This window comes from Bos taurus, chromosome 23, assembly GCF_002263795.3.
Source record: "Bos taurus isolate L1 Dominette 01449 registration number 42190680 breed Hereford chromosome 23, ARS-UCD2.0, whole genome shotgun sequence".
NCBI classification, from domain to species: Eukaryota; Metazoa; Chordata; class Mammalia; order Artiodactyla; family Bovidae; genus Bos; species Bos taurus.
The window spans coordinates 16604982-16628078 of NC_037350.1; the positions used below are offsets into that span (position 1 = coordinate 16604982).

At 54.0% G+C, this 23097-nt stretch overlaps 2 protein-coding genes across 3 annotated transcripts; one reads left to right on the forward strand and one right to left on the reverse strand.

The window, feature by feature from the left end:
• Positions 1 to 218: 218 nt before the first annotated feature.
• LOC112443696 (glycine N-methyltransferase) lies at positions 219 to 5643 on the forward strand. Its single transcript, XM_024983799.2, has 6 exons — positions 219 to 2423; positions 3823 to 3954; positions 4591 to 4707; positions 4838 to 4980; positions 5086 to 5207; positions 5295 to 5643. Exons 1-6 carry the CDS (start codon positions 2171 to 2173, stop codon positions 5464 to 5466), a joined length of 939 nt encoding a protein of 312 aa, XP_024839567.1. The 5' UTR covers positions 219 to 2170; the 3' UTR covers positions 5467 to 5643.
• PEX6 (peroxisomal biogenesis factor 6) lies at positions 4087 to 20026 on the reverse strand. Of its 2 annotated transcripts, XR_814775.4 has the most exons (18): positions 19079 to 20026; positions 16648 to 16811; positions 16108 to 16191; positions 11500 to 11602; positions 11089 to 11222; positions 10347 to 10458; positions 9527 to 9735; positions 8759 to 8954; positions 8504 to 8580; positions 8230 to 8362; positions 7943 to 8148; positions 7744 to 7805; positions 7432 to 7540; positions 7021 to 7137; positions 6827 to 6904; positions 6538 to 6677; positions 5898 to 6365; positions 4087 to 5811 (listed from the first exon to the last, which is right to left on the reverse strand). XR_814775.4 is itself a non-coding variant. In NM_001192947.1 (17 exons), the coding sequence occupies exons 1-17, from the start codon at positions 19958 to 19960 to the stop codon at positions 6229 to 6231; spliced, it is 2943 nt and encodes a 980-aa protein (NP_001179876.1). In that variant the 5' UTR covers positions 19961 to 20023; the 3' UTR covers positions 5736 to 6228. The 2 variants fall into 2 exon arrangements, 1 of the variants encoding a protein (NP_001179876.1); NM_001192947.1 differs by having other exon boundaries at positions 5736 to 6365; positions 19079 to 20023.
• Between the last annotated feature and the right edge of the window lie 3071 nt (positions 20027 to 23097).

Sequence of the window (23097 nt, forward strand, 5' to 3'; positions counted from 1 at the left end):
TCTCAGTGTAGCCAGAAATGATGCTCGAGGCCAAGTAATTTATGGTCAAGAGAAGAAAGTATGTTTTGACAGTTAAAAGTAAAAAGAAAGAAAAAAGGTCCATGAAATTTTATATGTACTCTGATCTTGACTTTTTTTTAATGCCTCTGAATGAGAAAGAAATCAAATAATTACTAACTTCAGAACAAAAATCTTATCTTTGAAATGAAAAGTATATTTAGAAGCTATAATTTTTAATAAAAAAGAAACTCTATATTTTTTAAAAATCCAAATTTACTATCAGCATTCATATTATTTTTTAAAAAATCCTATTATAAACTCCCCAGTACAATGTCTTTCTAAGCATGTGGCCAAAGATCCATCTGTAGCATGGTGTGAGCACAAGATTCCACTACCTGCGGGTGGGCAGGCCCATTTGAGGTCCTTTGTGAGCTAATATTTTCTATTGAAAGATAAGAATGATTACATATCTTTGGGGTTCCTCCAGCTCCAGGATTCTATAGATGGTAAAAGTGGGAGGGGAGTGGAGGATCCTTTGTTCTAAATTCCGTATTGCTGTGTGTTGGCTGCTCTCTAGTTGTGGTGTGTGAGCTTCTCATTGTGGCAGCCTCCCTTACTGCGGAGCACAGGCTCTAGGTAAGTGGGCTCAGTAGTTATGGCTGAAGGAGGAAACAGAACAGGCTCTATCTTGAAAGCAGGACTCCATCTTGGGCCGGACTGTGGACTTTGAGCTATATGCCCAGTATCTATGGAAATGACGTACCAACTGAAAAACCAGGCCCCCAGAAGGAGGACCCCCAGGGCTCTCCATCGCCTAAAAGAATACCCAAATTATCTGTGTAACAGAACAGAATCATACATTCTAGTATGCTTATTGGGGTATGACCACAAGCCTATTGATAATTGTCCACTGTTAACTACCTAGGCTTAAGGCTTATGAATCATGGGTTAACTTTGATTGTATCTTTCTTTTTCCTTTGTTCAGACTAGTTTCAGGGAATTTTGGGGAGGTGGGTTTGGGCACGTACGCTTAGGGTATATAAGGTTTTCACAAAAACTGGTCGGGGTCCTTGGCTAAGAGGAGATTCTGCCTTGGCCTCGCTGGTGTAATAAACTGCATTCTACTATCTGCATTGTCCTTCTGAGTGAGTTTGTTTCCCAGAATGCGGAACAGGTAGCTACAACATGGCCCAGGGGCTTAGTTGCCCTGAGGCATTGTGGGGTCTTCCCAGATCAGAGATTGAACCAGTGTCCCTTGCATTGCAAGGTGGATTCTTAATCTCTAGGGTTAGAAGCCCCACCCTGGCTCTTTCTGAAGCCAGAAGACAAAGACAGGTAGGGAAGGCTGTTCTTGGTGTCTTGGGGTTCCCTGGGTAGCATCATTTTTCTGGGCACCATCCATCTCCGTGCAGGGTCTTGTCCCAGGAAGAGACCTTCTGCTTTGGGAAGGAAGGGTGGATGTACACTAATCAAGGCAAAAGACCAATTTATGAAATGATAATGAACAATGTGATAGCAAGAGCACTGGACACGCCCAGCCCTGACCCTGGACTTCCCACTCTGTGGGCACCTCCGTGGAAAGTAGTTGGGTCTTTAGAAGGGCGCGTGATTGGAGAGGAATTTGAACCAAACTGCATCTGAGGCATTTAGAAAAGGCTTGATGCCTCACCTACAGGATAGAGGAGCATCTGGCCCCAGCTGGGTGGAATTGAGCCAGAACCGCTCCTGGACTTGAATGGCCGAGCCAGCATTATCCCCCTTCCTTCCTTCCCTAGCTGACTAGGCCCTCCTTCAGCTGGACCGTCCTTCTTTAGATATGCTAATACCTTTCCCCCCCTGCAACGAACGGTTCAGCCCTGGGCGCTCATCTCTGCGGACTCAAGTTTCTTTCCAGCCTGGGGCGGGGGTGGAGCGGGCCTTCTCACTGCTGCCCTTCTCCTGCCCCGCTTCCCCGGCCCTCCAGCGACCTGGGGCCTTGGGAGGGTCCTTTCCCGCCGAGGGATGGTCCGGAGGGCCGGATCTTCAGGCAGGCGGGTAGGGCTCGTCCAGGATTGCCAGGCCGCGCCCTCCCGGCGCCCCCGGGCCGGGAGCCCGGCAGGGGCGTGTCCGTGCGCTCACCTGCCATTGGGCAGGTGGGGCGGCCGGCGCTCTGGCAGGGGCCGCATTATAAATGCGGAGCCGGAGCCGGTGGCCGCGGCGGCAGGGCCAGGCGCGTCGCAGGATGGTGGACAGCGTGTACCGGACCCGCTCCCTGGGGGTGGCGGCTGAAGGGCTCCCGGACCAGTACGCGGACGGAGAGGCGGCGCGCGTGTGGCAGCTCTACATCGGGGACACCAGCAGCCGCACCGCGGAGTACAAGGCCTGGCTGCTCGCGCTGCTGCGCCAGCACGGCTGCCAGCGGGTGCTCGACGTGGCCTGCGGCAACCGGGTGAGCCCGGGCGGGGCCCCGGGGACCGCAGTGAGCGCGAGCGGGGGCGGGCAGGAGGCCCGGGTGAGCGGGAACCCGGGGCACCGAGCGGATGGGGTAGGCTTGGCTCGGGCAGCCGGGCTGCAGGATCACAGGCGGGCACGTCGGGGCAGCCTCCTCCGCCGACCCGGGAGCCGAGGCTGGGGCGCGACGCCAGGGCGGGGAATGTGTGTTTGCCCAGGCAGAACGGGGCCGAGGAGACCCAGGATGAGAGCGAGGGTGTGGGCACAGCGGATGGGGAGGGCGGGCTCGCCAGGGCGGCGGCCCAAGGACCGGGTTTTGGGGCTAGCCTCACATAAGGTCGAATCCCGCTCCAGCGGCAGCGTTCACACTTAACACTTGTTCATCGTGATGTGCCTCTGCCAAAGCCTTGTGCCAGGTATTTCTGACACATCAGTTTTTAAAATCCTTTCAAAACCTCATAAGTGTGTTTGTGTGTATGTGTATTCGTTGCTCAGTCGTGCCCGACTCTTTGCGACCCCATGGACTGCAGCCCACCAGGCTCCTCTGTCCATGAGATTTTCCAGGCCAAGGATACTGGAGTGGGTTGCCATTTCCTTCTCCAGGGGATCTTCCCAACCCCGGGCCTGAACCCGGGTCTCCTGCACTGCAGGCAGATTCTTTACCGACTGAGCTACAAGAGTAGTGATAGCTATTTATGGTTGCAGAAATTTGGCCTCAGAGAGGTAAAGGTGGAACGAAGATGTGGACCCAGGTTGGTTAAGGTCTGGCTTGTGCTCTGAACCACCATCTGGCAGTTCCCTGGTGGCTTAGTGGTTAGGATTCTGAGGTTTCACTGCCCAGGGCCCCGGGGTTCAATAGCTGGTGGGAGAACTGAGATCCTGCGAGCCTCACAGGACTGCCAAAAACAAAAAGCAAAAAATCCACTATGCTACACTATCTCCTGTGCTCAAGTTACTTAACTTGCAGGAGCTTCAGTTTGCCCCACCTCTCAAATAGGGATAACACAACCTACCTTACTGGATTGCTGTGAGTTTTAATTACTTATTTTTGCTGTACCGAGTCTTCATTTTGGGGCACAGACTTCTCTTGCTGCAGTATGTGGGATCTTAGTTTCCCTACCAGGGATCCAACCTGGGCCCCCTGCATTGGGACTGCAGTCTTAGCCACTGAATCACCAGGGAAGTCCCTGGATTGCCATAAGGATTAATGCCCATTGGTACAATACCTGACTTGGTGCCAGGTCACTTGAGGTTAGCGGAGAGAGCCTGGGGACAGGAAACAGGGGTGGACTCTGAAGAGTGGAGGAGACAGGAGTGTTCAGCGCAGGGCCTCCTCTTTGCCTCTCTAGGCCTCCCTGACTGCCCCTCTCTGACTGTCATTCCTGGTCCTGCCCAGGGTGGACTCCATCATGCTGGTGGAAGAGGGCTTCAACGTGACAAGCGTGGATGCCAGTGACAAGATGCTGAAGTATGCTCTCAAGGAGCGCTGGAACCGGAGGCACGACCCTGCCTTTGACAAGTGGGGTACGTGGGTCTGGACAGGTGCCCTCAGTTCTCTGTACCCTGGGCTCCTTTATCAATTGTGGTGGGGAGCTGTTTTCCTCAAAGGAGGAAATCACTGTCATTTCCCTGAAAAGGGAGGCTTACACACCAGAATGAGGAACTGAGAATGAGCGGCTAGTTTTAATTATTTTTATAGTGTCCTGTGAAAGTCGCTCAGTTCGTGTTCGACTGTTTGCGACCCCATGGACTATATAGTCCATGGAATTCTCCAGGCCAGAATACTGGAGTGGGTAGCCATTCCCTTCTCCAGGGGATCTTCCCAACCCTGGGATGGAACCCAGGTCTCCCACATTGCTGGCAGATTTTCTTACCAACTGAGCCACCAGGGAAGCCCCTCTTGGACAGTGGGCTTGTCCTGGACCGTGGGCAGTGTCCTGTCCCCCCAAATAAAAACCCATAAGCACAGAGCCCTCCTTCCCAACCATGGTTTCCTCCTCTCTGGGCCCCTCGTTCCCTTCACCCTCCACGTCCATAATGATCCCCTTCTCTGACTGGATGGGGAGTCCCTTTGTGTGTCTTGAAGGGGAAACTGAGGCAGGACTGCCCTTGGTGGAGGTGGGTGCCACCCTGATCCCACTTCCCCTCCCTGGCCCCCAGTCATTGAAGAAGCTAACTGGATGACTCTGGACAAAGATGTGCCCCAACCACCAGGGGGTGGCTTCGATGCTGTCATCTGCCTTGGAAACAGTTTTGCCCACTTGCCAGACTGCAAAGGTGAGAGAGGGTGTAGCCTGGGGAGTGGAACCTGCTTTGAACTATACCCTTTCCAGAGTAGAAAGACAGGAGGGAGACTGGCGCTGGGGGCCCTGAGCAGACGCAGCCTCTCTGTCCCCACCTGGTTCAGGAGACCAGAGTGAGCACCGGCTGGCCCTGAGGAACATCGCAAGCATGGTGCGGTCGGGGGGCGTGCTGGTCATTGATCATCGCAACTACGACCACATCCTCCGCACGGGGTGTGCACCCCCAGGAAAAAACATCTACTATAAGGTGGGGCCCCCTGGGGAGGGCAGGCCCAGGGCGGGAGGTGTGGTCCCAGGGTCCTGGCCTCACGGTAGTTGCAGAGGTTGACACAGCTGGCAACACTGCCTGCAGAGTGACCTGACCAAGGACGTCACGACGTCAGTGCTGACCGTGAACAACAAGGCCCACATGGTGACCCTGGATTACACGCTGCAGGTGCCGGGGACTGGCCAGAGCGGCTCTCCTGGCTTGAGGTACTGACTTGGCGAGGTGGCGGGGGGTGGGGTGGGGTGGGTGCCAAGACCACCAGTCCTCACGGCGGGTCCGGGGCTCTGTTGCAGTAAGTTCCGGCTCTCCTACTACCCTCACTGCCTGGCATCCTTTACGGAGTTGCTTCGAACAGCCTTTGGGGGCAAGTGCCAGCACACCGTCCTGGGTGACTTCAAACCTTACAAGCCGGGCCAGGCCTACGTTCCCTGCTATTTCATCCACGTGCTCAAGAAGACGGCCTGAGCGAGGCCTCGGCTCCCACCCTCTGCCCCGGCGCTGCCAGGCTCCGTCTGGGGAGGAGGGGACCGGTGGCTCCACAGTGCGGCCCCTACAGTGCGGATCCTGGGGGTGTGGGGAGGGGCAGACTTCCGCTGCGCTCAGGAGGACAGAAGGCTGAACAATACAGTCTGTGCCTTTTCAGGTCCTGTTCCCCTTGTGTTCATGTCAGAAGGATGAGGCTCTCGGGGGTTGCGCCTCCACAGCCTTGCTCGTCCCCACACCGACCGCAACTCCAGCAGGGGGCAGCATACACTTTATTTTCAGACCCACATGGGGCTTCCCTGGTGGCTCAGATGGTGAAGAATCCGCCTACAATGCGGGAGATTTGGGTTTTGATACCTGGGTTGGGAAGATCCCCTGGAGAAAGGAACGGCTACCCACTCCAGTATTCTTACCTGGAGAATTCCATGGACAGAGAAGCCCCGCAGGCTACAGTCCATGGGGTCGCAAAGAGTCGGACACAACTGAGTGACTTCCACGCTTCCCACAGGGGCTTACCTCAGACCAGACCGCTCCTCCTGAGCAGAGGGGCCTGAGGGTTGGAGACGGCCTGGAAGGCAGTCAGGTCCAAAGAGGATGTGTCCTGAGCTCTCCTGGGGCTCCTGATGGCACTTAGCACCAGGGGGTTGCCCGGAGGTAGGCAGCATTCAGGTGGGCGGGCGTTGGCTTTTGGTCTCCCAGATCTCCGTGAGCCCCTGTGGGCAGGTCCCAGGCTGCAGGGGGCTCCTAGCAGGCGGCAAACTTGCGTTGGATGCGCTTGTACCGGAGCAACTCCTGCTCGCTGACCGAGGGCTGCAGCCGGGCCGCGGCCTGCAGCAGGTCCTCCATGGTGAGCAGCAGGGCCGAGCTCCCGGGCTCCAGGCCTAGGGGTGACAAGAGGAGGCTGTGGTCTCTGCCTGAGCAGGGGAGCGCCCCGGGTAGGCACCTTCTTGCCTAGAGTCTCCCAGGGGGTCAAGAGACCCTCCTCTGAAATCCAGAACCAGGCCTGGTGCCCACTAGTTTCTGGTGGACCTCTGGGCCTGGGGAGCGGCGCACCTTCCTCCAGGTCCCGAACTCGGCGTTTGAGGGCAGCCGTCATGGCGTCGGAGCACAGGGAGTAGAGGTCCGCGCCCGTCAGCTGGGGCGGGCAGTGGTCTAGGACGTCCACCAGGCTCACAGAGGGCTCCAGCCTGAACCTGTTGTAGGTACACAGGAAAGAGTCTTACTAGCTTCCCTGACTCCACTGGAAGGCATCCCTGACCAGCTTATTGTGGACTTGGCACTCATCTCCCAACCATCCCAAGGCCCAAGCCCCTGGGGGGACCCTCCCTCTAATGGGGCGTACTTGCGTGTGATGGCGCTCAGAACACGGAGCTGGGAGGCGCGGTCCTCATTCACTCCCACAAACACCAGCTTGTCAAACCTTTAGGGAGATAGGTGGGTGTCAAGGAGCCCAGCATGAGGGTGGAGAGGCACAGATAGGGTTCAAGGGGCAAGTCCAGAGGGGCCTGGTGGAGGTGAGAGGGATGGGGCACACACCTGCCGGGCCGCAGGAGGGCAGGGTCCAGCAGGTCTGGTCTGTTGGTGGCTCCGATCACAAACACATCCTGGGTGCTGTGAAGCCCATCCAGCTCAGCCAGGAGCTGAGACACCACCCTGCGAAGGAGGGAGTGGAAACGAGAGCGTGCGCGGTGCATCCTCACCCTCTCACCTCCACGGGGTGCCTCTGCAGGCTGTCTCCACAGGGCCCCTGGCTGGTCATGCCCTGTGGACCCTCCCACCCTGGCTCCCGTCTCCTCAAAGCCTCACACCCAATTCCACGGCCCCTTTTAGCTTCTGCTACGGGATCGCAGAACCAGAAGGGCAGGAACCCTTTGGGCGGCCAAGACTGGTACAACCTGTCTCATACCCCTCCGTCTTGGACCCCAGAATCCTGGCTCAGACCCCCACCTGTCCATCACACCTCCAGAGTCTCCACTTCGCCCCCGGTTTGGGGCCAAGGAGTCCAGTTCATCAAAGAAGATGATGCAGGGAGCTGCGGCCCTGGCCCGCGCAAACACTGAGGAGAGAGGGGCCCATAGGACGGAGAAGCCCGGTTGGGTGGGGGTTAGATATCAGGAGATGGGGAGGGCAACCCAGGTTGGCAGCTGATCACTAGCACTTCAGGTAAAGGCCCCTCCAGGCAGGAACCTGACCTGGAGAGGAAGACTAGAGGCGACGGCCAGCAGCCTGAGGGCTCTCCCTCCGCCCCCACTCACTCACCTTCCCGTACATTCTCCTCGCTTTGGCCCACGTACATGTTGATGAGCTCGGGCCCTTTCACGCTGAGGGAGGTGATAGGAGAGGGTGAGACTCCTTAAGATGCAGAAACACACAACTGACCTCCTGGCCACCCGCTTCTGCTGCCCAGCCAGCCACAGCCCCCAGTCCACCTGCCCTCCTGGCTGGGCCCAGTCACCACCTGAGGAAGGTGAGGCTGCACTCCGTGGCCACTGCCTTGGCCAGGAGGGTCTTGCCCGTGCCAGGGGGCCCGTGGAGCAGAAGGCCGGAGCGCCTCAGGCCCAGGCTGAGCAGCTCAGGGTGCTCCAGAGGAAGCTGAATCGTCTCCAGAATCTCCTTCTTCACCTCCTGCAGCCCACCCACGTCGTGCCAGGACACCGAGGGGATCTAGGAGGCGGGAAGGGTGTGGCTGGGCACCGGCTGGTGGAGGGAGCTCGGGTCCCACCCCCATGGGCCTCGAGAGTCTACCCTGGGGGCTCCGATGGCTTGCGAGTGAGCGGCCTGCAGCTGCTCCAGTGCCTGCCCAAAGTCCTCAGCCAGGAGAGGGAAGCCCGCTGCACACAGCTCCCCCTCATCCTCCTCACTCAAGCCGCCGGCCCAGCTGCAAAGAGAAACCCAGGGAGGCCTGTGGAGGACCAGCCCTGAAGCCTCCTTCCCACTGGGGCCCTCACCTTCCTCCCTTCCTCTCCAGCTCCTGCCCACCCAGACTGCCTCTTGCCCCTCCCAGGCCCAGCTTCCTCACCCTGAGTTCTTGATCCTGGTGCAGGCTGCCCGGCTGCTGTGGGTCAAAAGGGCGAAGAGGTCCCCCACCACAAAGCCCTGGGGAAGCACAGGAGACGATGTGTGAGCAGGCACAGCAGGCAGCCCCCGTGCGGGGAGGGAGGGGCAGTCCCCTGGCTGGTGCACGGGCCCAGCACTGAGGCCTCGGGTTCTCCACCCTCACTGACTGCCTCCCACCAGAGCGTGTGAGGAGGCCGGCGCCCTGACGGGCACTCACCGCACAACGCCGCGCCAGCTGCGCCAGGTTCACCTCTTGGCCCAGGGGGAGGTGGGCAGTGAGAGCCCGGAGGACGCTGAGCCGCTGCGCCTCTGCCAGCACAGGCACCTCCAGCTCGTGAGGAAATGCTGTCTGCACATCTGCAGGCAGGTCCTGGGCCCGGCTGGTCGTGGCCACGACCATCAGGGGAGGGCAGCTGTGGACAGGGAGTGGGTACTGAGGGCGGGAAGGTGGCCAGCAGCCTCTGAGTGCAGCCTCATCTTGAGGCTGGTGCAGGAGGGTGGCTGCAGGGCAGGGATGAGAGAGGGAGATGGGAGCCCCAAAGCTTCCCAGATGGGGCATCCCCCCACACACAGGGAGCTCAATGAGGGCAGAGGCCATGCTTTAGCATTCCCCAAGAAACAGCCCATGGCTCAGTCAGTTAAGAATCTGCCTACAATGCAAGAGACCCGGGCGCAATCCCTGGGTTGAGAAGATCCCCTGGAGAAGGGAACGGCAACCCATTCCAGTATTCTTGCCTGGGAAATCCCATAGACAGAGAAGCCTGGTGGGCTACAGTCTATGGGGTCGCAGAGTTGGACACGACTGAGTGACTAAGCACAAAAAGAAACAGCAGGGTCCGCACCCTCCTCCCTGTGGGCACGCCCACCTCCTCAGCTCAGGCAGGGCTGCCTGGAGAGTAGCCAGGTGGGATGTCTGAAAGCCACTGACAGGGTCGGGGAGAGAAGGCTGGCCCCACTACTTTCCCCGCTCAGTGCTGGATGCTACCTGGCGAGTGGGTCTTCATCCAGGAGGAGGTGCCGCAGCGTGGCCACCACCCGGGCGTCCTCACCCAGTCCATCACGGTCCCGGCCCAGCAGGTCCACAGCTGTCAGCAAAAGAACCACAGGCCGGCAGCGCCGGGCCCGGGAGAAAGCAGCCTGCAGCTTTGTCTCCACAGCGCCGCTACTGTCTGCACAGAGGCTGGAGCAGGGCACCTGGGGAGGGGGTCCCGATGGGCCTGTGAGTAAGGGAAGGGGCAGGCACGACCAGGGCAGGAGAAGGGGGGAGGGCTCAGAAGGGGCAAGCCATCTTTTTGGAGGGTGGGGATGGGGGAGGAAGGCAACACTGGCCAAGCCCTAACTCTTCTTTTCCCTAACCACATTCCCTGGACTGCCCACCAAAACCTTGGCAGTATCCTCTTTTTAATTAATTTTATTTTTGGCTGCACTGGACCTTCCTTGCTGTGCATGGGCTTTCTTTGCAGTGAGTGGGGGCTACTCATTGCGGTGGCTTCTCTTGGCACGGGCTCTAGGGCACGTGGGTTTAGGTGGTTGTGGTGCACGGGCTTAGTTGCTCTGCAGCACGTGGGATCTTCCTGGATCGGGGATCAAACCTGTGTCCCCTTCATTGGCAGACAGATTCGTAACCACTGGACCACCAAGGAAGTCCTGGAGTGTGCTCCTTCTTGAGAGCATCTCTCGGTAGCTCAGCATCACGGGACTATGCCTGATCCACTGGCCCAGTGGGCCCTGTGGTCAGAGAGGAGAGGGAGAATCTGGGCTGCAGAGGAGATGGAGTTGGGGGTCTACTCTCCAGGGACCCTCACCTTCAATAAGTGGAGCCCAAGGCGGCTGCAGGCTGCGGCGACTGCGGTGGTCTTCCCACTGCCCGGGGGGCCCCGTAGAAGGACACTGCCAGTCCCTGTCAGCAGGGCACCCCTGCAACCAGAGAACAGACATTTGCTTCCTCTATCTTGCCCAGAAGGGAGTCCCCAGTGACACAGGCCCCCTCAGATCCAGAAAGCAGACACTCTCCTTGATGCACCCCTCCCCGCCAGGGCCGTCACCACTTGGTGAGGCCATATTTCCCATACCATCAGTGGAATTCTGGCAGGGGCCTGGGGCATATCCAGGGGACTAACGTCTTTTTGTCATCAGTGAAACCTTGGCTGTTCTGTCTGGTCTGGATTGTATGGAGGGAATTAGGAAGGGGTCTGTGGCTACACATGGGCCAGCGGTATGAGGACCTTGTCTTTCAGGGCCCAGGTGGTGAAAATCGGGATGACTAGTGGGCTCTCCAAGGGAAGGGCAGCCTCAGAGACAAATGACCCTGGGGGAGAGTCTCCCTCCACAGCTGACAGAGGAGGGCAGAGGTTACTCCCAAAAAGAAGCCTGGGAATTTGCTTACGGACAGGACATGGGCTAGGGGCCTGGGCCCGATGGTTGGAGGGAGGCCCACCCAATCCCACCATGGCCAGGGCATCAGGTACTGCTTGTCTGGCCTGCTGCTCCTCCGGGGATGCTCCGGGCAGCCTTCTCTCACACCGAGGCTGCAGCATCCTCACTCACCCTGGCTGGAGGCGAGGCTTCAGGGCAGTACAGAGCTCGGTCACCAAGGCCTCCAGGCCTGGAGGAGACAAGCTGCTCCAGGGAGTGGAGTCCCCTGAAGGAAGCCTTGGAACCAGGCTCAGGGTAGAACCCACCTGTGAAAGGTGGGAGGAAGCTTTAGTTTCTAGAAGTTGTTTTTAATTTACTTTATTGAAGTATTTAATTTATTTTATTGATTTACAATGTGGTGTTACTTTCCACCATACGGCATAGTGATTCAGTTAAACACGTATATAAAAGTCTGCATCTACTAATCCCGAACTCCCACTCCATGCCTTCCCCAACTCCTTCCCCCTTGGCAGCCACCAGTCTGTTCTACAGAAGTTCTTTCTGCTCCTTTCCCCAGGTCAATCCCCACCGCCAGGGCCTCACCAAGTACAAGGAGGTATGGGCGGAGTCGGCTAAGTAGGCTCTGGCTTGCCCGTCTGGAGCCTCCCCAACTGTTCTCTTCACTTTAAAAAACATCTCTTGCCACCTGTAGGGAGAGAGGCCCAATGAACCCCAGATCCAGAGCCCACATCCAATCCTTCTTAAGGGCAACGCGCTGTCTCAGTCAGAGGTCCGCTGCAGGGACAAATGGAAGAGCAGTACAAAGAAATGCCCCCAGATGTGGCGGAGGTGGGCAGGAAGCGGGGGACGTGGTGGTAAAGGAAAGCAGGTGGTCTTCCTTATCTCTCTGACGGGATCATACACGCTTTAAGAGCAGGAGCTGTGCCTGTCCTTGGCACCCCTCATACCAACATCACCTTAGGGTGTGTTTCTCCTGCCTACTCACTCCGATGGAAGAAGCCACTGCCACACCAAGCAGTGACCATCTGCCCATTTTCACTGGCTTGAGAACACAGACTCTCCCTCAAATATGCACCCACCAAAAAAAAAATGTACCCACCAAGGCCACCTAAAACCTCGAAAGAAAGAGTCCTTCAGCTCTTAGTCACCCATAAGATATGATCGCAAGCAGATTCCTTCATAATGACATTTAGCGATTAATGTTTCTCTGTTTTGGCTGTACATTAGAATTATCTGTGAAACTTAAAAAAAAAAAAAAAAAAACATCTCTCACATACTGTGATTCCATTCAGTAGAGGAGTGGTTGCCAGAAGCTGAGGGAAGGAGGGAATGGGGAGTGACTGCTGGCGGGTGGGGGTTTTTTTCTGGGCTGAGGAAAATGTTTTGGAATTAGTGATGTTGATGGCACAACCTTGTGAATATACTAAAAGCCACTGAATTATATACTTTAAAAGTGTGAATTTTATGGTATGTGAATTATATCTGAATTTTACAATTAACATTTTCCTTCCTTTGGGAAAAATAAAAAGACTGCAGAGGCTCTAGCCTAACCCTGATTCTGCTCTAATAGGTTTGGGGTAGGGCTCAGGCATTTTTATTTTTCAAAAGCTCCCAGCCATAACCAGGGCTGTGCAGTCACTGGCTAGTGTTAGAGTGAGTTAGGCTTACTCAGCCTACCAGGGGGGTGAGGGTTGCTGCTGCTGCTGCTGCTGCTGCTAAGTCGCTTTCAGTCGTGTCCGACTCTGTGCGACCCCATAGACAGAAGCCTACCGGGCTCCCCCGTCCCTGGGATTCTCCAGGCAAGAACACTGGAGTGGGTTGCCATTTCCTTCTCCAATGCATGAAAGTGAAAAGTGAAAGGGAAGTCTCTCAGTTGTGTCCGACTCTTAGCGACCCCATGGACTACAGCCTACCAGACTCCTCCATCCATGGGATTTTCCAGGCAAGAGTACTGGAGTGGGGTGCCATTGCTTTCTTGGGGCGAGGGTAGCAGACAGCAATTACTAGTCCAGTTTTCCAGATACAGAGAGGAACTACTGCCGTCTGTAATCCTCAGGCAGCACAGCAATGGCAGAGCCCGGGCCTCTTTCAGGTCTACCTGGGGTACAAATTCCTTTGCTTAGTATCCCACAGTCACACAGCTGCTCCCTCTGGCAGCAGAGAGGGGTGGGGGTGGAAAGGCCTTCAGGTGGAAGGGGAGGCATACTAGGTTTGGGACCACCACCAGAGGCACTGACTGTGAAAGAACTGGAACATAAGGAAAGCTGTCCCACTGGTTTTTTTCTGTTTGTTCGGTTGGCTGCATTGTGCGGTTGGTGGTGTTTTAGTTCCCCAACCAAGGACGGAACCCAGCCCTGGCAATGGAAACACTGAGTCTTTACCACTGGACCGCCAGGTAATTCCCTGTCCTACTGCTGTTCATTATAAATAGGTATTGTGTTAGTTGCTCAGGCGTGTCCAACTCATGGGGTCACTGCTCAGGACCCCATGGACTGTAGCTCGCCAGGCTCCTCTGCCCATGGGATTCTCCAGGCAGCAATACTGGAGTGGGTTGCCATTCCCATCTCCAAGCGATCTTCCCAACCCAGGAATCGAACACAGGTTTCCCACATTGCAGACAGATTCTTTACTGTCTGAGCCACCAGGAAAGCCCATAAACAAGTGATGGGTGGGTCTACAACCTAGACTCGCAATCAAGCTGAACCACCTCGGTCAGATGCATCTGGCAGCCAATGGAATCCAAGGAGGAAGAGCCCTGAGGCAGGGGAGGGGGAGGGAGACACGCCCACCTCTCCCCCTCACAAGCTCCCTTCCACCCCTACTCTCCATCCAGGGAGAGTGGATGGGCCACCTCATTGAGGTTGGCCAGACCTCTGGAACATATCTGGACACTGCTGGGGAACACGGGGTTGCGTTCCTGAGAGCCAGACAGTGGAGCTCGATCCCCGCCCCAGGCCTGGTGTGAGAGGTGGAGCAGGGGGAGCATGGACCAGCTGCACCACCGCCAGTGGACTTCTGTGCCAGGGATCAGGGGAGCCTCCATCCAGGGAGCCTCTTACCAAGTCCAGGGAGTAGGGTACAGCACTCATCTCTGTCCTTGGACCCATCTGCCCGCTCGGCCCTGCTTTTCCAAACCCACCCAGAGGTAAGAACTACATGCTTAGCACCCAGAGGAGGGAGGCAGGTCTCCAAGGTGCTGGTATAGTAGAGATCCAGGAACAGGACTGGCTTGCTGGTCTGTCTCAGGAGGGTCGAGTGCCTGTTTTCCTTTAAAAGTACAAAAGGTGGGCATTCTGCAGCTTTCCTACAGAGAGCTAGCTCATAGACAGTTGCTCTATTTAAGATAGAGGTGGTGGCAGAGCGGTATGAAGAATTTGCAAGCCAATGCAGGAGATGCAAGAGACATGGGTTCAATCCTTGGGTCAGGAAATCCCCTGGAGCAGGAAATGGAAACCTACTCCAGTATTCTTGCCTGGAAAATTCCATGGACAAAGGAGCCTGGTGGGCTACAGTCCACAGGTCACCAAGAGCTGGACACGACTGAGCACACACACACACAAGATGGAAAACAGAAGTTGGAAGTGATGGAGAGCAGCTGGGCATTCTCCACCAGGCTCGTTGTAAATTTGATGGGAAAGCTCAAAGCAGCACCCTGGAGCACCAAATGGAATTACACATGGCACCACAGGCCCCTCCTCTGGGTACCACAGCCCTGAAACTGGAGAGACTGAGCACTGGCCAGAACCAAGCTCTGAATGTTGACCAAAGCTGAATTAGGTACTCCAAACAAGGCACTGCTCTCTTAGTAGAGGACCCAGGCTGGCTCGGCCTGAGACCCTGGGCATGATGGCTCCTGTGCCCAAGTTTCTGCAGGGTGGTCCCACCACCTCACTGGGATTTCCTGCCAAGTTGGGTTAGTGTCTTCTTCTTCTAATAAAGCCTTATAGGAAATCCATCTGGGGGTAGGAAGCTACACATTTTCCCCCTTCACATAAAGCCAAGCAGTCTCTGAATTCTGAATTTTTTTTTGGCTGCGCCATGTGGTATGTGGGATCTTAGTTCCCCCATCAGGGATTGAACCTGCTCCCCCTGCATTGGGAGTGCAGTCTTAACCATGGGAAGTCCCTGCCTTACCATTTCATATGCAGTCTCTGCAGTAAGAATCAACAGGAGGAAAGGTTGGCCTCCTTGTTTTGGGTCCCTGGCTCAGTTACGCTCTTTCTCACTCTCTGTTGAGGATAAGGAAAGACAGCAGGTCTCTCAAAGGCAAATCTCTTCCTCTCCTGTCTTGGGAGACAAGACTGAAAAGCAGCGTGTCCACATTCCATCCACTAGAGCAGAAATCATGATGGTACTGGGGCTCCTCTGGCTCAGTGTACAGGAGGTGTGGCCCAAACAACATTGGTTGAGAATGGAAAGCAGGGCTTCCCTGATGGCTCAGTGGTAAACAATCCACCTGCCAATGCGGGAGACACGCATCTGATCCCTGGCGAGGGAAGATCCCATATGCCGTGGGGCAGCTAAGGCCGTGTGCCACAACTATTGAGCCCGTGCTCCAGAGCTGGGGAGCCACAACTACTGAAGTCTACGTGCCCCAGCGCGTGTGCTCTGCAGCAAGAGAAGCCACTGCAGTGAGCAGTCACCACAACTTGAGAGCAGCCCCCGCTTTCTGCAACTCGAGAAAAGTCCACACAGTAACGAAGACCGAGCACAGCCAAAACATAAAATAAATAAATAAACAAATAAAAACTTATTTTAAAAAGAATGGAAAGCAGGGGGGACTTCCTTGGAGATTCAGTGGTTTAAACTCTGAGCTTCCACTGCAGGGGCTGTGAGTTCAATTCCTGGTTGGGGGAGTTCCTCATGCCACGAGGTGCAGCCAAAAAAAAAAGAAGAAAGTGAGGAATCCCACCTTGGACTAGGCCATTGAACCATTCTTAGTGCTTTACTATACCTAGGACCACCAATCAATTTTAGGATAAACACCTCCCAAAAGCCAGCAGGCAGTGGCTCTTAATTCTCTTTTCAGTCACACGCCTATTTGAGAACATGAGAATAGGTACCTTCTCTCCCGAAAAACATGCATGACAACAACAAAATGCTCTTATGCACAGAATTATTCCATTCAACTTGAGGACTCCTGCATGCAGGTTAAGAATCCCAGCTGCAGGAGAGAAGGCAGCTCCATACCTGGGCAGTTTCTCTGGGCTTGCTTCCAGGATCTCTACTTGCCCAACTGTTGGCACACACAGGACATCCCCTTCCTGGACTGCCCTGTAACACAGCGGTAGCCCTGGTCAGCTCACAGTGGGAGTTAATAGCAGGCGCCTGACATATCCCCGCATGCCCCACCCCCTCAACCTGCAGACTGTTTCTCGGGGGTCTACTGCCCACCCAGAGATCCCAAGCAGTTGTCCAGAGAACAAACCTGACCTAGTAAGAGCTTTGGGATACGGCAGAGAGGGCATCAGAGTCCAGAGAGAGGGGCAAAGCAGGATCCTGGCTTTTGGGGGCCCTCCTCAAATCAAAGTGGTTTCTCAATCTAGAATGTCTGGATTTACCCTCCTGGCCCAGATTTCTCTTGTCTATCTGACACACCAGGAGGCTTCTAGCCACCATACTGTGGCTTTTTAAAATCAGAGGCTTTCTGGTATCTGAATCTCAGGCCTGGGATAGGAGGAGTTCACTGAGGGTGGTGTGCTACCCTCCTGCAAGGGGGAAGCGGCTAACCTGGGTGTCTGAAAATGCCGGTAAAGGACATGGTCATAGTTTCCATTAGTGCTGTAGTGAGGAGACGACACAATTTCGATGTGTAACTCTTTGGCAAACGGAGGCCCAGGCAGCACTGAGCAGCTTCCTTTGTCTTCAGGGGTGCTGGAGCCCTCCAAATACCTCTATGAGAGAAATAACCACCACCTTAGAACCTTCTCCCAGGGACTCAGGCTCTGCCCAGTCTCTTAGCAACCAACACTTCCATCCTTTATCCTTCCCATAACCACAAGGGCTGTGGGACGGGAGACCTAAGAAAGTAGAGCTGAAGACCTATATCTTCCTTAGAAAACAGAAACCTCTCCTTCTAATGGGCACCCGGAAGAGACTTCTGACTCTGACTTTGCTGACTCTAGCTCCAAAGAGTTCACCAGTGATGATAACCATTCTGTGACACCTTTATACTGGCCCCGAGCCAGTAAAATGGTAAAGACATTTAACTCCCACAAGTCATTTGAGTGACACCAGGCAGCCACTGGGAACATTAATTGGACAGTAGTGAGGACACTGAATTCAGGCTCCAGTTAAAGGACATGATCTCACTGAAGCTGAAAGAGCTGGGTCAGGTGAATGAGCTCCTGCCTGAATGCTCCAGTATTTTTCCTCCATTTAGAAGGAAAGCCACACCTGACTCCCATTCACGCATATCTTTTATTTCTTCTTGACATCCCACAGCACTAAGTGTCTATGGCAGCATTACCTAATATAACTTTCTACAGTGATAGAAAAACTCTATATTTACATGTGGCTACTGAACACTCAACATGTGACTAAAGCAATCAAATAACTGAATTTTTTACTTTACTTACTTTCAGTTGATTTAAAGAACCACCCAGGGGCTAGCAGCTTTTGTACTGGTCAGTGTGGGCCTAAATCATACATCCAGGTGCTTAATTAAACAGTAGACTATATTTGTCCCCCTGAACACAATTTTCTTTTTGAAGTAAGTTCCTTAAAGGTAGAAAGCAAAAACTCCTCTTGGATGTATTTAATCTAATTTTAAAATTAAACACCAAGCACTAAGGATAATAAAAACCTGTCCCTTCAAGAACAATATACAATTGAGAATGAGAGTATATGATCATAACAAAACTATAAAATAAAAGCTCTCAGAAAGATAGAAAATGCTATAGGAAAAAGTAATGTTAAATTTGTGGTGTGAGATTTTGCAAGGCTTTAAGAAACAGTGTCAGGCTTTATTTTTTGGGGCTCCAAAATCACTGCAGATGGTGACTGCAGCCATGAAATTAAAAGACGCTTACTCCTTGGAAGGAAAGTTATGACCAACCTGATAGCATACTCAAAAGCAGAGACATTACTTTGCCAACAAAGGTCCGTCTAGTCAAGGCTGTGGTTTTTCCAGTGGTCATGTATGGATGTGAGAGTTGGACTGTGAAGAAAGCTGAGCGCCGAAGAATTGACGCTTTTGAACTGTGGTACTGGAGAAGACTCTTGAGAGTCCCTTGGACTGCAAGGAGATCCAACCAGTCCATTCTAAAGATCAGTCCTGGGTGTTCATTGGAAGGATTGATGCTAAAGCTCAAACTCCAATACTTTGGCCACCTCATGCGAAGAGTTGACTCATTGGAAAAGACTCTGATGCTGGGAGGGATTGGGGGCAGAAGGGGACGACAGAGGATGAGATGGCTGGATGGCATCACTGACTCGATGGACGTGAGTCTGAGTGAACTCCGGGAGTTGCTGATGGACAGGGAGGCCTGGGGTGCTGCAATTCATGGGGTCGAAAAGAGTCGGACACGACTGAGCGACTGAACTGAACTGAAGAAGCAGGTGGCATTTGTAGAAGGGCCTTGAAGGAGGAGGAGGTTAACAGAATAGGAAGGAACTTGAAGTCAAGGACAGCGTGAGCAAAAGATGGGAGTACGATCTTCCATACTACCCAATACAATACTGGATGTGTGTGCATGCGTTCTCAGTCATGTCCAACTTCCACCAGGCTCCTCTGTCCATTGGATTTTACAAGCAAGAATACTGCAGTGGGTAGCCATTTCCTCCTCCAAGGGATCTTCCTGACCCAGGGATCAAACCCACGCCTCCTGCATTGGCAGGTGGATTTCCACCTACTTGGTAAGCCCACAATACTGGATACATTGCAACAATTTGACAAATAACTGATTAGATTCAGTAGATTACTACACATGGTAATTTGGCTGTAATTCTCACCTTTCACCTGAATAGTGAAAGCCCTTCCCATGCACCAACATGTTTTAATTGTAGAGAATGGATAAATAAGGCTAAGAGGTATTAAGGGAAAAGTCCAAGCTCTACGGAGTAAAGGATCCGAATTTTACAGCTCTCATCTTCCAATTTAGTTAAGGCAAAGAAGAGATAAAGAGGAAGAAGCATTCCTGATCTCAGTCCTGTATCCTACCTGGATTTTGAGCTCTCCCACGTCCAGGGGATCACAGCCGAGATTAAAAGCCAGAGTGGCAGGCACGAGGGCCAGTCCGTCAGCGAGAGGCTCTCCCGGCTGCCCAGAGCCGGGTCCCAGTCTTTCAGAGAGGTTCCAGCGAGGCTCTAGAACTTGGACTGTGGCCAGATGTGGCTGAGAAGTGTTCGATGACTCTCCAGCCCGGGTCACCCACACCCATTCGCCCTGGAAGAGGCTGAGGCTGCGGAGACAGCTCCGGCTCACCCCCAGTGCATCTCCAGTCCCTCCCAGAACGCCCCTTAGTCGCCGGACTGTGCCAGAGGCCGCGAAGGAGGACACCACCGGCGGGAGAGGGAGCCGGCTGCTGTTCTCAGCCTCTGGACCCAGTTTAGCCCGCCCACGGAGCTCAGTCACAGCTAGCCGCGTCCCTGGACCCAGCAACCCTTGCAACGCCGGCCGCGTCTCCAGCACCCGCGGTCCGGGCACGGGCAGGGTCTCTCCGCGCCTCACCAGCAACGGCCCGACTCTCGGTCCGAGTCCGGGCCCAGATGAAGTGCCAAGCAGCGCCCAGCCCAGCGACGGTGGCCGCCGCACCGGCCGCGCCCGCACCCACGCCCCGGAGCCCAGAGCCAGGAGCTGCAGCAGCGCGCGGCTAACCAGCAGCTGCGGGGGGCCCGGGCCCTGCTCTTCGGTGCCCGCGCCGGGTCCCTCCAGGGCGGCCACCAGCAGCGCCGGCCCTGCCGGGCTCTCCCCTGCAGGCCTCAGCGCCAGCACTAGGCCCAGCCCTGCCGCAGGCCACGGGCCCCCGGGCGGCAGCAGCACCGCCAAAGCGGGTGTCTCGGTCGGGAAGGGCTCCAGGACTCGCAAGACTGCCAGCGCCATGGTGACAGGCGACCAAAGAGCACAGCGAAGAAGGGCGCCTTCCTGAGCCGGAGAGCTAGACGTCCCAGCGGCTCACACGCCACTTCCGCTTCCGGCAGGGGCAGCCCTAGGGAAGTGGGCGGGGCGTCGGGTGCAAGGGCGTGCTCCAGGAGGGTGAGCTGCGCCTTGGATAGATCGGAAAGGTGCCTCGGTGGCAGTAACACAGTCACTGTGGTCGGGTAGTCCATGCACACCGCTTGTGAGACGTGTGTACAGGGGTTTACCTTCCGCGCCTGCCTGGGGAGTAACGTCTGTCAACTAACCTCCCCACGGGCATATCCTCAACAGTTTATTGAATGATCAGTGAACGATCATTGTGGCCTGGACCAAACTTGGCCCACTGCTGGGAGCTGTGGGTGTAGTGTTTAGGAAGGTGTCCACTCCTGGAACTGTAGGCACTGAGGTTTGGAGGCTTGCGGGAAGGTTGCAGGAGGGAGTGGTAGGGTTATATGTCTCAGACAGGCATTTGGATGTGGAGCGGCTGCTGGCTGAATTACTGCAAGTGATTCATGTAGCCCTGTAGTGGTTGGTGCTGCCACACCTATTCCAACACATTCTACACAAAACCCACGTTCCGGTGTTTCTTGTCCTGCTTATTGTCCTGTTCATTCTGTTCCCACCAAGCTTGAAACAAAGACAAAGCAGCTTCCCTTTCTCATCTCTCCAAAACTAGATGTTCTCTCCTCCCAATCCTTGTAGACTGGAGATCCATTCCCATTTCCACCCTGGAGAGGAATGAACAGCAGAGCAGGCAGAAGAGAGAGATTCAAGGCTTCACTCATTGAGTACCAGACCAACAGCTTGTTTCCCATCTGGGCTGTTACTTAACAGTCCTTCCTTGTCCCCACCTCCACTGCTCTGTATAGACACCTGGACACTAGCTGGCCACACTCCCAGTTATTAACAGTATACTTGCACTTAGAATCAATGGATTGGGGGATTCCCTGGTGGTCCAGGGGTTAGGACTGAGTGCTTCCATTGCAGGAGTCACAGGTTTGATCCCTGGCCAGGAAACTAAGATCACACATGCTGCTCAGTGTGACTGAAAACTAAAAAGAATCAGTGGATTGGTTGGTGGCAATCTCCTATTTCTGGACCTTGCATTCTCTTCCTTGCCTTCTATGCCCAACTTTCTCCTTTCCTTCATCTTGAGGCAGTCTTCTACTTTGTACATTTTGCATTCCTGAAAATTTCCTGAAAATCTGAGAGGTTAATATAAGATTTACATATTGTAAGGTATTTCTATCCCTAGAAAGACAAGAAAAAATATATATACTTAATGTTTTATTATAGTTTCAGGAGGTACCTCTAGTCCTAAACCTGAAATTGCCAAGTTGTACCTCTTTAAAGCAGCATGCTTCCCTGAAAGCTCAGTTGGTAAAGAATCCACCTGCAATGCAGGAGACCCCAGTTTGATTCCTGGGTCGGGAAGATCCACTGGAGAAGGGACAGGCTACTCACTCAGTATTCTTGGGCTTCCCTTGTGGCTCAGCTGGTAAAGAATCCACCTGCAATGTGGGAGACCTGGGTTTGATCCCTGAGTTGGGAAGATCCCCTGGAGAAGGGAAAGGCTGCCCACTCCAGTATTCTGGCCTGGAGAATTCCATGGACTGTATAGTCTATGGAGCCGCAAAGATTTGGACTAAACTAAGTGACTTTCACTTTCAAGAATGTACTAGGTACCTGAATTCACAAGGATAAAGTTCCCATTTCACGGACAGAGGAGCCTGGCAGGCTACAGTTCATGGAGTCGCATAGAGTCGGACATGACTGAGTGACTAACACTTTCACACTTTCTTAGCAGTTTTCCTGGCAGCTCAGACAGTAAAGAGTCCCTGTAATGCGGGAGACCCAGCTTTGATCCCTGAATCAGGAAGATCCCCTGGAGAAAGGAAATGGCAACTCACTCCAGTATTCTTGTCTGGAAAATCCCATGGACCGGTGGAACCTGGCAGGCTACAGTCCATGGGGTCGCAAAGAGTGACACAATTGAGTGACTTCACTTTGAAACTGTTATGTGGCTCTGTCCCCCGTCTCTCAGAAGACCCAAGGACTGAGAGGATGGTGGAGTGATTCCAAAGAGAATATGCCTCCTTTACACAGAATAAGTTAAGCTATGGTGTTCCTTGAGGTCTTGCAAATGGGTAAGTATATCTGGTATCCTGCCCGGGTTGGCATCCATATAGATGCAAATATCTATTCACAGATAAACGTGCTTTTCTCTTAAGTGTTTCCTTGAGCAAATAATGGTTAGCATGTCATCCACTCTGCATTACCTTGAAATCATCATTAGTCAATGAAAGTAATTACTTCTGTAAGACAGCTAGCAGCCTAGATTTGTTGCCTTTACTTCCATATCTCTTGCTCATTCTTTAACCCACTATACCTTCCTTCCATTCTTTCGAAACTTTCCTGCAAAGATCATCTGTAACCTTTTTAAAAATAATTTTATTTATTTATCTTTGGCTGTGCTGAGTTGTTGCTGTGTGGGTTTTCTCTAGTTGCAGCAAGTAGGGGGTACTCGCTGGTCGAGAGTGTGCAGGCTTATTGAGGTGGCTTCTCTTGCTGTGGATCTGTGGAGCATGGGCTCTAGGGTGTGGGTTTCAATAGTTGCAGCTCACCGGCGTTAGTGTGGGCTCAGTAGTTGTGGGCTTAGTTGCCCCGTGGCATGTGGAATCTTCTCAGACCAGGGATTGCACTTGTGTCCCCTGCATTGGCAGGTGGATTTTTAACCACAGAGAAGCCCTGATGCTATTCAATCTTGTTTTTTTTTTTTATGCTATTCGATCTTGATCAGCTTTTTTCTAGAATTTGACATTACTGACCAATCCTCTTATACTTCCTTTGTCATTATGACACACAGTTTCCTCTCACATCTCCGATGGCTTTCAGAAGTCATCCTGAGATCTTCCTTTTCCTTTACCACTCTCTTTGCAATCGGATTACTCACCAAATCCTGTTAGTTCTACACGTTTCCCAATGTTGTCATTTCTTCTCTATACCTATACTGCCTTATAACACTGCTCTCCTGGGCAAGGACCACAGGCTTATTCTTGAGCCTTCCTCAGTGTCTTCATGTAGTCAACTTGCTGCTGGAA